At 43.9% G+C, this 14,028-nt stretch overlaps 1 protein-coding gene across 1 annotated transcript in view; it reads right to left on the bottom strand.

Annotated features, from left to right (window-relative positions):
- Positions 1 to 13,769, bottom strand: part of LOC133926771 (proteasome activator subunit 4) — a 28,432-nt gene extending 14,663 nt beyond the window's left edge. The window contains exons 1-17 of the mRNA XM_062372843.1: positions 13,300 to 13,769; positions 11,588 to 11,690; positions 11,380 to 11,492; positions 11,182 to 11,304; positions 9,561 to 9,662; positions 9,324 to 9,489; positions 7,888 to 8,004; positions 7,467 to 7,534; positions 7,281 to 7,382; positions 6,972 to 7,188; positions 6,586 to 6,804; positions 6,378 to 6,505; positions 6,161 to 6,278; positions 5,854 to 6,069; positions 5,627 to 5,776; positions 5,448 to 5,524; positions 5,138 to 5,355 (exon numbers count right to left, since the gene is read on the bottom strand). Of these exons, the coding sequence (XP_062228827.1) occupies positions 5,138 to 5,355; positions 5,448 to 5,524; positions 5,627 to 5,776; positions 5,854 to 6,069; positions 6,161 to 6,278; positions 6,378 to 6,505; positions 6,586 to 6,804; positions 6,972 to 7,188; positions 7,281 to 7,382; positions 7,467 to 7,534; positions 7,888 to 8,004; positions 9,324 to 9,489; positions 9,561 to 9,662; positions 11,182 to 11,304; positions 11,380 to 11,492; positions 11,588 to 11,690; positions 13,300 to 13,460 (2,398 nt within the window). The 5' untranslated portion in view covers positions 13,461 to 13,769. The remainder of the gene's footprint in view (positions 1 to 5,137; positions 5,356 to 5,447; positions 5,525 to 5,626; positions 5,777 to 5,853; positions 6,070 to 6,160; positions 6,279 to 6,377; positions 6,506 to 6,585; positions 6,805 to 6,971; positions 7,189 to 7,280; positions 7,383 to 7,466; positions 7,535 to 7,887; positions 8,005 to 9,323; positions 9,490 to 9,560; positions 9,663 to 11,181; positions 11,305 to 11,379; positions 11,493 to 11,587; positions 11,691 to 13,299) is intronic.
- Between the last annotated feature and the right edge of the window lie 259 nt (positions 13,770 to 14,028).

The following is a 14,028-nucleotide window of genomic DNA, read 5'->3' on the forward strand; positions in this document are numbered from 1 at the left end:
GCCATACCACTACCCCCAGCTACTCAATTGCGCTGGTGTTACATCAACCTTCTCACCGGGGCTGTTGGTGAAGAAACACAACGAGACGTGGAGGTTCTACGTCGACTACCCCACCTTGAATGCCAAGCCCGTCAAGGACAAATTCCCAATTCCAATCATCAACGAGTTGTTGGAAGAGCTCAAGGGTGCCTGCTTCTTCACCAAGCTTGATCTACGCAGTGGGTACCACCAGGTGCTCATGCACCCACCAAACATGGAGAAGACGATCTTTCGCACGCACCACAGGCACTATGGGTTCTTTGTGATGCCATTTGGCTTGATAAATGCGCTCGACTTCCCAGGGCCCAATGAATATTCTTAAACCATTTATTCATTGCTTTGTACTTGTGTTCTTTCACGATATCTTGATCTACAACTCCTCGTAGGTTGAGCACCTATAGCATGTCAAGGTGGTGTTCCATCTAATGAGCGAAAACAAGTTGGCATTTCAATGCTCCAAGTTCCTCTTAGGCGAGTCGTTAGTGGCATACCTAGGCGACATCATCTCCGGCCAAGGTGTCGCCACGGACATGTCCAAGGTGGAGGCCGTTCAAACCTGGCCGACGCCCACCACCATGCCTGCCATGCAGGGATTCCTTGGCCTCACCAGGTACTACTGCAAATTCAACCAGGCGTATAGTGAGGTGGCGGCACCACTGACATAGCTGCTAAAGTTGGATGCCTTTGCCGCCCTAAAGGTGGCTCTAACAACAGGGTCGGTGTTATAGCTTCCTGATTTCGACAAGGGCTTCATCATCCAGCTTCGACTTTTGTTTGGTGCTACACCAAAGTGCCGACCCCATCGCCTTCTTCAGTCGCGTCGTCGCTCCATGCAAAGCTCGTTGCCTATGAGAGGGAGCTCATCGGCTTGGTCAAGGCTATGCGCCATTTTGGAGGCCATACTTTTGGGCATGCCCGTTCATCGTCCACACAGACTATTACAGCCTAAAGTTCCTCATAGACCGGCGCCTCTCCATCCCGCAGCACACGTGGATGAGCAAGTTGTTTGGCTACACTTCCAACATCGAGTTCCAGCCCAGATGGCAGAACGTGGATGCTGATGTTCTGTCTTGTCGTGATGAGGACACCATAGCAGTGCGCGCTCTATCCCCGCCCGATTTCGAGCTCTTCGCCCAGTTCCACCAAGAAGCAACTTCCCTGCCCAAGCTCATCGCCAAGCGTGCCGAGGTATAGGCTGCGAAAGCTGGGAATGTTTGACTTTGTGCTCCATGAAGGCCGTATTTTTGTGCCCGAGTCATCTTCGTTGTGGCCACAGGTCCTGGCAGTGGCGCATGGCATGGGTCATGAAAGCGTACAGAAGATGCTCCATCGGCTAGTTCACAACTGTTGGAAATCCCGAGCCGAACACACACGAACACAAGCAGGAATTTTTCTTCTTGTGCTGCGCTGAACTGGCTTTGCAGCGTTTTTTGATCTTTTATAAAGAGTAACATAACATTAGACATAGACTCTCAAGAGCCGATAACTCACACCACCACACATGCTAATTACAGCAAAATAAAAACCAGTAACAGCACATGCAAGTGGTAAGAGCCATGCACATGTAAAGAAACGGTAAAGAAACAAACTACTCAGGATTAAAAATGTGCAACAAACTCCCCCTATTCCTGATGCAGTTCTTCAGTGTTGATGATGCCAATCTTTGCGCGAAGCCCCATTAACTTAACACGCCCAAGAGGCTTTGTGAGTATGTCTGTCAACTGCTCCACACCGTTGATAGACTTGATGTTGATTTTGCCTACCTCGATGCATTCCCAAATAAAATGGTATCGTGTATCAATGTGTTTACTCCGGTCATGGAACATTGGATTCTTGCACAAAGAGATGGTTGCTTTGTTTGCCACATTCAGCATTGTTGCTTCGGGGCTTGCCACCGCCAATGTCGCTGAGCAGACGGGCAAACCAAACGTCCTGGCACACCGCGGTGGAGGCAACGATGTACTCGGCGTTGCAGAAAGCGAGAGCCACCAAAATCTGCTTCTACAATTGGTAGCTGACTGGGCTTCGGCCAAGGAAGAAGAGCACGCCCATGGTACTCCTGCAATCGTCGACGTCGACGACCAAGTCGTCGTCATTGTACCATGTCAACTGCGGCCGCTCGTTAAGCTTCCTTGCGTCGTGGCGGCCCATGTTCAAAGTCCCAGCAATGTAGCACAAGATACGTTTCATTGCGACGAGGTAATCTTCCCATGGCACCTCAATGAAACAGCTCATGTACCCCAACAGTATAAGCAATGTCGTGTCGGGTATGAACCAAGCAGCGGACGCTACCGATGATGTCGCGGTACTTGGCCGCGTCCACGGGTTGACTTGTACTCTGCTTGCTTAGCTTTAGTCGTGTCTCCATAGGCGCTTGACATGGATTGTAGTCAGCCATGCCAGTGCTCTCCAAGATATTGTGCACGTAGGCTATCTGGCTAATGGTGATGCCCCCTGCGTGCTACTGGACCTCGATGTCGAGGTAGTAGCTTAGAAGTCTGAGGTCGCTCATCTTGAACAGCCTTTCCATCTCCTCCTTTAACCTACGGATCACAAGCTCACCGATCCCAGTGATGATCAGGTCGTCAACGTACACACCAACGAGGAGACGGGATGCGGCATCGCCGCGTCCATATATGCTCTGAGGCACTCCACTAGAAGCCAAGCTTGATCAGGTTGTCATCGAGCTTGGAGTTTCATGCCCTTGGTGCTTGGCATACGTACAAGACCTTCAGTTTGAGCACCTTGCGCTCGGCACCGTCATGGACAAAGCATGGTGGTTGGACCACGTACACATCTGTGTGCGAGCCATTGAGGAACGTGCTTTTCATGTCCATGTGATGGACTTGCCATCCTTCATGTGCTGCCACGGCAAGAAGAACCCACACAGACTCCATGCGCACCACAGGGGTGAACACTTCCTCGATGTCGATCTCGGGGCGTTGGCATACCCTTCGTCACCAATCTCGCCCTGTACTTGACATTGGCGTCATGCTCGTCGCGCTTCACCTTGAAGACCCACTTAAACCCGCTGGGTCGATGGCCAATAGGAAGGTCAACATGGTCCCACATGTCGTTGTCATCGATCGACTTCATCTCATCCAACATTCATGTTGTTTTGCTTCAACGTGGGTGCTTGGTTCCTCGACGCTCACCATGTGAAGCTTGTCAAGGTCGAGTTGGCGTGATGTGTACCCTCGTGACGTGGCTGGACCGAGGATGTTGTCGACGGTGTGGTAGTGGTGGGGATCATCTTCTTCAGCAGCCGCGTCAAGCCCGGAGTCGTGTGGGTGGCGTGACATGCTCGATTGCCACTGAAGTTTGATCCGCTGTAGCCGCAGGTGTTGCCAACGAAGGTGTTCAACTATGGTCTGGGGAGCTCACACGTGTGTTGCGCACTAGCTTTCTGGTGACCACATACTCCACCGTGAAAGGATCGTCGCTGTTCACCTCATACTCCTCTGAGCTCCATTTCCACTGTGCCAATTCATCGAACACCTGCTCTCATAGCCGACGAAGATCATCGGAGATGCTGTCAACTCTCGTCGTCAAGGACATCGGCAAGGACGCTTGGGACATGATCAAGACGATGCAGCCAAGCACAAACACCAGCAAGAATTTTTCTTTTGTGTTGTGTTGAACTGGCTTTGCAGCATTTTCTAATCTTTTATAAAGAGAAGAGTAACATGCAGACATAGGCTCTCAGGAGCCGGTAACTCACACCACCACGCATGCTAATTACAGCAAAATAAAAAGTGGTGACAGACATGCACATGCAAGTGGTAACAACCATGCACATGCAAAGAAATGGTAAAGAAACAAACTACTAAGATTAAAAACGTGCAACAACGACTACATCCAAGGTTGCCTCGTGTGGCAACGCAACAAGACTGAACATCTTCACCCAGCCGGCCTGCTTCAGCCTCTTGATGTGCCACACGCGGTCTAGGAGGATATCACCATGGACTTCGTCGAAGGCTTCCCAAAGGTGGGGATCATCATCGACCGCTTCTCCATGTATGCACACTTCATCGCCCTCGGCTACTTCTACACCATCATGACCGGTGTGCGAGCCTTCTTCAACCAAATCATGTGGCTCCACAGGTTCCCTACTCCATTGTGAGCGACCAAGCCACCACGTGCATCGGCAACCTTTGGTCCTAGCTGTTCTATCTCGTCGGCGTCAAATTATGCATTCACATTCCAGCCAGGGCTAGCTCAGGTCAGGTCACCGCACTTGATAAGTAGTTGAAGGATCGAGATTCCATGGCTGACATTCATGGGCGCCTTCTTCAGGTTGAATTCGCAATTTGTGGGTGGGCATGGTAGCGGCTCCACCTAGCACTCGACCGTATCTATCACCACAAGGCGAGCACCAAGCTGGCGCCTCAATTCTACGGGCCCTTCCAGGTTGAAGAACACATCGGCCCTTTGGCATACCGGCTTCGTCTTCCTCCAAAGGCGCGCATCCACAATGTGTTCCATGTGGTTTTTCCTCAAAAAGCACCACGGCGACACTCCGGCAGCATAGGTGGCCCTCCCTGCCATTGTCCATGGCCGCACGATGCTAGAGCCATTGTTGGTGGTGCACGCCCGCTTGAACCAGGGCACTTAGGAGCGGCTTGTCCAGTGGGTGGGGCACAGCGCAGCTAATGCCACTTGGGAAAAGTTTGAAGAGTTCACAGCACGCTACCTGGGCTTCCAGCTCGTGGACAAGTTGTTTCACTAGGAGGATAAAATGTTGTGGGTGTCTTCATTGAGAAGAAGTACAAGGCAAGAAAGGGGCCAAGGCCAACGCCAAACCCCCCTTGGCGTCCACGGCTTAGAGATAAGCCATCTATCCTTATCAAGTTGTTAGTTCCTTAATTAGCAAGTTAGCAAATTGGTTAGCTAGAGATATGATTTGTTGGTTGGTTAGCATCTTTTGTTAAGATTAATCCCAATTCCCCTTAATTGCCTGCTCAAAGCCTCCTTCGAGAGGGCGAGTAGGCTCCATCTCTTTGCTACCCTAATTCAATCCACAAGCCATATCACCTCCGAACGAGCAATCAAACAAAAACATACAGGTTATTTCCATGGCTAGAACTAGCATATCTACCTGTCTCAGAATGAACTTTCATCTGACAAATAGTCAAAAGATCTTCTAATGCTGACTGAAAATGAAATTGTAGTAATTCATTTGCAAAAGACAGCTCATCTAGACTAGGATCATGCCACTTTGGAGGGAAATTAAGCATTTCAATCTCCCTGTCTTGATGAGCTTTTGAACAACCCCATGGTTCAATAATCTTAGCAATAGGCTGACAAGTAAAGGGCCTACAAAAAATTCAGGATCATATATTGGTTATTGGGTAACATTTTGTAGATCAAATGAAGAAACCAGCAATGTGTACATGATCTAAACATACTTGTACTGATCTATTGGATAATAGAAAACCAGATTTCCTAGCAAAGAGCGAAGGAGATGATCCCCAGCTCCATTGACCTAGTCATTCCAAAGAAAAAGGAATCCATCATCCAACATAATGTAATATATAATGGGGATACTATCTGTCCGAATGTATGAAATGATAAAAGAAAAAACAACCTTCCATGAAGGGGCCTGGAATGCAGATGTTATTATGTGCTTTAATTCTTCCCTATAATTGAGTAACACCGGACCAGCATAACTGATGGCTAAAGCCAAAACCCTCAGATAGTAGTCTAATGCTGTTTCCAGAGCAGGAGAAAGTGCAGCCTGCATGTGCATCAAATGCATGTGATGTGTAACGCATGTAGTAGCTCAAGTAATAAACATTTTATGTTTGAACAAACCTTTTTAGACGTTTTGTCAGTAACTACTCTTCCAACATAACCTGTTGTCGGGGTGCCCTCAAAGGAGGACATGATAGTCATTAAGATGGGTTTTACAAGGTAGACTGAAGCCAACTCAGGATACGAGTGAACGCAAGCACAACAAAGAAGTCCAACCTCCGAAGTAGCACCAGGGAGGATATTTGCATTAACAAACTTGGCAATTCTCTTCAGGGACTGCCAATTGAAAAGGAAGGAAACGTGTGATGAGAAATTCAAATGTCTAAGGACAAGGAAGTGTAGAAGCATTTTAATAAGAATACAATACCTGATTAAATAAGGGTTTTGATAACTTCCCCAAAAGAACTTCAAGCATGCAGAAGTAATACGGGCTGTCCTCAACTAGAAAAGTTCCTGACATAAATGAGGTTTGGTAACCCTCGTTACTGCAATATCCAATTGAGATAATGTCATTTAACATGTTGTGAAAACTATTTCAGTAGTAAAAAAAACTCAAACACAGGATTTTAGCAATCACAGCTTACATGGGACTACTTGATTCCAAATTACAAAGCACAGAAAACAGCCGAGAAAAGAATTCATCTAGCCAGTCTGATAGAGTGGTAGCTTGGAGGAATGCAGGCACCTCATCACTAACACCGACTGTGGCTAGCTATATGCACCAAAGGATGGTTAGCATAGCAATAATCTTTACCACAAAGCAGTATTGCAAAAGGTAAAAAAGACACTCACGTTTGAAAATATAGAACCAATTAACTGCATTGTAGCTATAGTTTTGGGTGGATCGTTGGCATCCATGCCAAGTAATGCATTTGAAAGGCAAGCGACAATAAGATCACTGAATGAATCTACAGCACTACTATCATCAGACTGAGAAGAACAAAGAAGAAGTGGACGTCCAGAAAATGCAACAGATGTGACAGCATTCTTTAACTGGTGGGTAGCTGTAGTCTGTTAGAAAACAACTAAAATGATTAGCTTGTTTTGTGTAACAAAAGTATGCTCTTGAAAAGAGTGCACCAATTGAAAACTACAAAGATTGCAGCTCTCATAAGTCATGCACAGAAAATCTCTATAAAACAATAGGAAGTACTTTGCATATTTATTGTTAAACTTACTGTCTCTAAGGCTAGTTGGAAGTTTGTTGCAACAAACGGAAGCACGAGTGATGGCTCAACATAAGACAGAATTGATGCTGCAATGGAAACTGTTTCAGCAAGAGAATCATTCTTGCTATACTGACCACGATCCAGTAATTTCAAGATAACTTTGATAAAAGCAGCCCTTTCTTCCTTTCCCAGACAAAAATGATCATGTTTCTCATCCATTGTATCACTACAAAGTAAACATTTGGAGCAGGTGGAAATGCAGTCAACAAGATGAAGATCATTTTAAGCTGCACGTGCAAGTGAAGATTGATTCCTTACAATTGTTCATGTTGAAGGCGTTTTTCGAAGTAAACAACGAGATACCGCAAGAAACGCTCCAATGAGTAGGTCCAACGACCCCCATTTGATGGATGATAGAACCTAAAAACCAAAAGTACTCGAGTAAAAATAAAATAAAGTGCCACTACAGCAAGCTCAAAGAAGACCAAAGGTCAGAAGACAGACTGTTCCAAAAAATTAATGAGCTTCTCAAAATACTCCAATGCCAAACTTTTAGGCTTCAAAAGGTATACCTGCGAAAAATAAAAAACAAAAACAGGTGTGACTCCTTTCTTGCTTTAGTTGAACAGTGCAGCAAGGTCAATTGCTTATGAAGTAACATAAATATATATCTTCATGTTTCCTGTGTCAAGTTTGTTCCATATGAATATACAGGACAGTAACAATTTTTTCATTGGAGTATACAAAACATTTCCTAGCTAGCAACTAAACAAGTGACCACAACCATGATTAAAATGGAATCATTACTTAACCATATTTTCACATACCAAGGCATCAGAGATTCAGAGGCGAAAGTGCATAAGTATCTTCCATAAGACAGTCAGATCAAGAATAAATAAAAGCTGAAAGGATATGAATAACTTACTATGGACTTTGCAATTGCCTTAGAAGGTGTTCTGGTCTTACTGGAAAATAAAAATCTTGTGTTCCCAGGAACACCCACTGGAAAGGGGTATGACCCGTTCCCACTTGATATAGGAACCTAGACATTGAGAATGGAACACATAAATGGATTTGGAAAAAGAAATTAATCCAGCAACTTTTTGCACAGCTCATTTACCACTTACGACGTAATTGTATTTTAAATTCGTCAATTGAATATCATAAGATGCACTTTTCTAATGTATTGACGATATCCAGATCATCAACTAAGAAATGCACATGCATCTTTTATCATTAATTAGGTTTAACATAGTGTCCAAAACACTGGAGAAGTATCAGCCGTTTAGTAGCTTTACTCAAGTTGGCAAATTTGGTAGCTCCAAGAACGCATTGTATCCATCTCAATGTTTCAAATAACAAATTAGTAATGCTTGTATTGTGGACAAGGTGCTGTTGGCACTACACTGCAGGTTTTTTAGCACTCTTTTGCAAATGCTCTGCTGCAGTGGACTACTACATGCGCCAGTAGCACCGCTGCAACACAAACATTCCAGATTTTTATTTAGACATTTACTACATGTTTTTAGTGAATGATACTACTATATACATAATCGTAAATACCATTTAGAAACTTTTGTTTCAATTGATTTGAAATATTTCAGCAAAAGATTAGGACTACAGACAAGGCATGAAGCCTATAAGAAAGAAAAGGAAGTTCCACCTTCCCTCATATGGCCCGCTACTTTAATCTTCCTATACAATTTATTCATGTGATGTTGTAGACATCTTTTCCATTATAGCCTTCACTTGCTTATCTTCTCATCCTATTTTGCCATTATTTCTTCTTGAACATATTTAATAAAATTGTGTTAGTTCTTTTGTTTGAAGTACCATAAGGAGGAATAAAACAGACACTAGTTTCTCATTTTCTGAGGACAAAAAATTGATTTCACAAATCGACATGCAATGTTTCTAATGTTATCTTGGGCCTTTGGAGCTTGGACATAAAGTTACTAGTTTATATTTTTGGTCTTTGATTTAAGATAGTGTAACTTTGTATTTTTAACATGGCTGATTGTGTTGTCATATACATCGCTGCAATCCACTATAGAAACATGCCACTGCAATTCCACTATCGCTATCTAAAACATTAGTACTGCATGTAAGAGTGATAAAATTTGGATGGAATCTAACATGCAAATTCCAAGAAACATCAAGCTAATACCTGTTTCATTTTTATAATAATAGAATAAATATTTCTGTCCTTAAGAAAATTGAGTGATGGAAAACACAGTTGTGTAGCGATAGAAGTAAGATTTAACACAAAATGTTTCAACAGTTATTGTCCACTCTGCCTTTTATCAAGCACCCAAGCTGACCAGTGACTACCTAAGAATAAAACTGAAAGAAGCAACATACCTCAAACGTGTTCAAGTATCTTGTGAACAACAACGGCAGAAAATCATCCCAGTTCACTGATCTGGAATTTTTTATACAACGTGCTATGATGGAGGCCCATTGGATATCCCAGAAGTTACAATTTGTGACAGAATCCCATATGTCAACACATTGTGCAATCCAACCACTACAACAGTACAAAATTAGTTGAAAGATAAAGTACTAAGAAGATCAAGTACAAAAGAAATATGTGATTACATCGTAAAGTGATCCTGATTCCTTGAGTTTGCAGGAAGAAACAGCCTGAGAAATCCAACACCTTCAAATGCTGAGTTATGCCATGGATTTTCCAGCAAGGGCCTGTAGTTCCAAAACAGTACGAGGTAAGGCACTTAAATGTTGGCAGTACATCATCAAGCAATTTCCACTTATGGAGGTGAAAAATCAACCACATGGTCCGTGCTATTTTTTCAAATGTTAACAGTAATAATAGTATGGAAGGCAATAATCCTCTTAAGTGTTCACTTGCTGATATGATCTTATGGATATTCCTCATTGCACCTAGAAAAAAAAAAGCAAGAGTACAGTGCGTCGGAGATTTGGAGGTCCCAGACTTGCACAAGCTTGGCACTTGAGTCCCAATCTAGGACATGTTAACACTTAAGACTCCCTAATCTTACATTTTGATCCTGCGGGTCACCAAACTTGAATGGATGTGAAACTTGGCGCCTAAACTTGCACGATAATCTAGCAGGTCCTGAACATGCGTAGTTGTGGAACTTGAGCCCTAAACTTGTCAACATTTAGCTAGCCCATCATTTTTTTAGGTGTATTAATGTTCCAAAAGATATGTAAAGATGCATTGATTAGGTGGAATTAACACATAAGCCAAGTATATCCAATCTATGAAGTTTTGCACAACCACAATGTTCATTGCAAACTGAAATCCATAATTCCATTTGTTTTTCCTCATATCTTATCCATCTTCCTATGTAGCCTCTGCTAATCCAAATTGTAGCAGCAACCAAGTACCCATATATAACATTTCCATTATCTTCCCCTATTTGCAATCCCAAATGGGCAAATCGCTCCTCCTTGAGCTGCTGTTACGTATGCTTACAATGAAGGAATCAGATAATTCTTCCCAGTACCAGAATTTGGGGGATTTTTTTATTCTCACATGTTTGGTGCTAGTGTGCCCAACAGACATGGCAAACTAACATGGCCTAGCTCATCACTCATCACATCCATGTTGGCTATAACCATTAGCTAATAGATTAGATGGTGAACTTAACTAATGGAGAGAAGTACATGAACATAAATGCCACACCTATGCAAGTTTAAGGACCCGCCAGAATTCAGATAAAAATGCAAATTTACAGACTGTTTATGGACTTTTGTGCAGCTCATACAACAAGGAACATAATATTCTTGTAATGGTAGATAAAATATAGCCAAATCTTTCTGGCAGATCCTTTTGCTGTGATATCTGATTAGTGCTGAAAGAATATATTGGACGTATGGGGTTTAACACTAATGTTAAATACCAATACAGCTTTTTTCAAGATGATTGGTACGGGCTCTTATATATTGCACTGCAGGTCATTAGATGCCTTTGTTATTGCCATCCTTTGAATTTTCTTGTATTGCACTACTAACCCATACAATAAAAGTCAAACGAACTCAGATACTTAGTTGATTGAGCTGTGATTCTGTCCTTCTAAACACTACACAGGTTTATAGTGGGTGGATCAATAACACAAAGGGGTTATAAAAAAATTAATATAACCAACCAAGCAGCAAGAAAAACAGGAATGAGCTGGATCCCAGAAAGCAAGTAAATCATTCATGTTTAATACGCCAGACAGAAGCTGCAAACCTGAATTCTGACCAAATCCCAGCCGCCGCACCTTCAGGAAAGAAATTCCTAGATGCACGCACCAAGGAGGTGACAGTCTCAAAGTGCCGCTGCCTTACTTTCCAGCCCTCAGGCCCCATGTTTCTGAAACAGAGATCTCGCTCAGCTACTTCCATCTTTATATCATCATTGATAAAAGTGTATGTGGTCAAACTTTACCTCTTGAAATGAGTCCTTATCAATGTATCATACAGCGGCCTCCATTGCACACCAAGTGAAAGCCTCTTCCCGTGCTTTCTCAAAAGCCTGACGAGCAAACCTCCCCACTTAATCTGATTACCATTCATTTAGCAAGAAAAGAATAGATCACCAAAGAGCAAACAGATCTGAACTATCCATAGACAAATCATTAATTATTGAGCATTACCTGGACAACAAACTTGTTCTGAGATGCATGAAATATCTCCAATCCAAGCTCTACAAGAGCCTGTACATCCTCAGGAGCAATATCGCTCTTCGCTTTAATAAAACTATATCCATTGAAAAAGAAAACATCAACATTAATACATCCCTAAACTCTGTAAACCACATTATTTACAAAGTCCAAAGCACTAAGAGCAAGCGTAAAAGAACAAATGTTTGTATCAATCAGATTCAAGTGTTGTGTCAGTTATCCTGCAATAGAAACAAGCTGCATCTTTCTCATTATACAATCACATTAATTATTCAATTCAAACAAGATTGTGCAAACCAGATCCACCTTAATTAATGTATCCAATTGTAACAAACAGATAAAAACTCAAATGTACAAAGTAAGGGGAAGAGCCTAGTGCAAACTGCAAAGCCATCTTTGGGTGCTGACATCTGAACTCCTCATGTGGGCCACAGGACAACACATGAGATTTAAGTGAATTAGAATCTAAGGGTGTAGCCTACATCTGAACTCGTCAAGAAATGACTTCAGATGGATTCCACTTCGCTGCATCCATTTGAATCAGATCCATCAATCAATCATGATGGCCCACATGAGAGATTTTTTTCTAAGCATATAAAAAGGGTTTGCACAAGACACGGCCCATGGTTCTCCGGTGAGCATGGACTTGGTGGTTACTTGAATTGTGCCAACTGCCACTACCATAGCATTTCGATCAAGGAACAACACAAATGTATTCCCACATTCATTATCGCCACCATTGCCTTCACTAGGGATGGAGGTCTGTGCTCACGAAGCAATAGTGTAAAAGAGATTGCCAAACCAGAACATATTTATCCATTTTCAGCCATAGATGGAGTCACTGGGTACAGACTACAGGTATAAGCTTGCCACAGAACCATAGAATTAAGTCATGTTCGTCCGGATTGGCGAAGGGACTTAGGAGAACTCTGCACATTTGACGTGGAAAAAAAGGGGAAAGCTGGGTGAAATTGTGGAAATACAGAAGAACTGGGATATTATCACCTTTGTAGTGGCATTTTATGATCAAATACTCCAGGGTGTTATTTGATATAAAACCACAATCTATTGTGTGGTATATTATGAAAAAAAAATCTCAAAATCCAAACGTATTGAGCAAACACAAAACTGTGCATTTTACTGTAATAGTAAATCCAAGGACAGCTCAACATACTTCTGACAATTGCATTAGTATGAATTCCCAGTTTGTTCAAAATTACACCTCGCAGACAATTAGCCGTCGACAGCAGTTCTCTGAAATCACTCATTCGCTGTCCAAATTCTCAGTATGAACCATCAAAAAACTCAGCAGAGAACTACAAAAACGCATTAGCATACCTAAAATTCAGCAAAATACACGGATACTGGGAAGTACGAACCACCAAAAACATTAAACAAGCACCAGAGAGTTGATATAGCGATTCCCGCAATCCAAAATTCCCCTACCCAAACGCGATCACACCGAGCAAAAATGGGCACTCAGCAACACATTGACAACACAACAAGCCGAATTCCACACTCCCTTTCCGCTACCCGAAAAACCGGGTTGCTAAGTCAACACAGCTCCATGTAACACCAATTGGAGCAGCGATCCACCGCACGAACCCGCACACCAAGCGTAAACGGGACCTCAAAAGCGAATCGAAACGCGGCGGGGAAGGGGGAGAGTTTGAGGAGGCAATTACAGGTCGAACACGGAGATCCACTTGAGTGTAGCGTACGCGGAGTCAGGATCCCCAGGCCGCCACGCGTCCGCGGCCCCCCGCACCGCGCTAGCGAACGCCGCCGCCTCCCCTCGCGCCGCGGCCGCCACCACCGGCGGCAGCCACGCGTTGTAGAGGTGCATCCTTGATCCTCCTCTCAGACCCCTCTCGCACCGCCGCCGCCGTCGTCGCCCTCTCTGAGCTCCGCGAGTCCGGTCGAGGAGGAAATGAACGGGCGGTGGTAGGTTTTCGGGGTTTGGTTGGGAGGGTGGGGCGGTGCGGGGTATTTATAGGTGGCCGGTTTCTTTCTTCGCCTCCAAGACGAGGGAGGGGTGGAGACGACGACGACGACGACCGGGAGGGAGGCGGTGAGACTCCGGTGCTGTTATCGGTGACGCACGCCTCGTATGTGGAGGGGATGGTGAGGCCGTGAGGGAACGGGTGGGCTCGGTGCACGGTGGACCGCAGCGGGTGAGGCTGACAAGACGGTTACTTGTTGGGCCTCTGCTTTGGATGGGATGACGATGCACGTGCCCGATCAGATCATGTGCGTGCCTGGCCATGGAGATGCCGATGCCGTAGTGACCACGGGAAAATTGCCAACGTACCCTGAAGCGAAATTTGATCTTTTTCCAAGAAACTTAAGAAACTTGAGGTTTGATTTCGTCTTCACAGGTATATTGTAAGAAAAGTATATACATATCCAATAAT

This window comes from Phragmites australis, chromosome 8 (genome assembly GCF_958298935.1).
Source record: "Phragmites australis chromosome 8, lpPhrAust1.1, whole genome shotgun sequence".
NCBI classification, from domain to species: Eukaryota; Viridiplantae; Streptophyta; class Magnoliopsida; order Poales; family Poaceae; genus Phragmites; species Phragmites australis.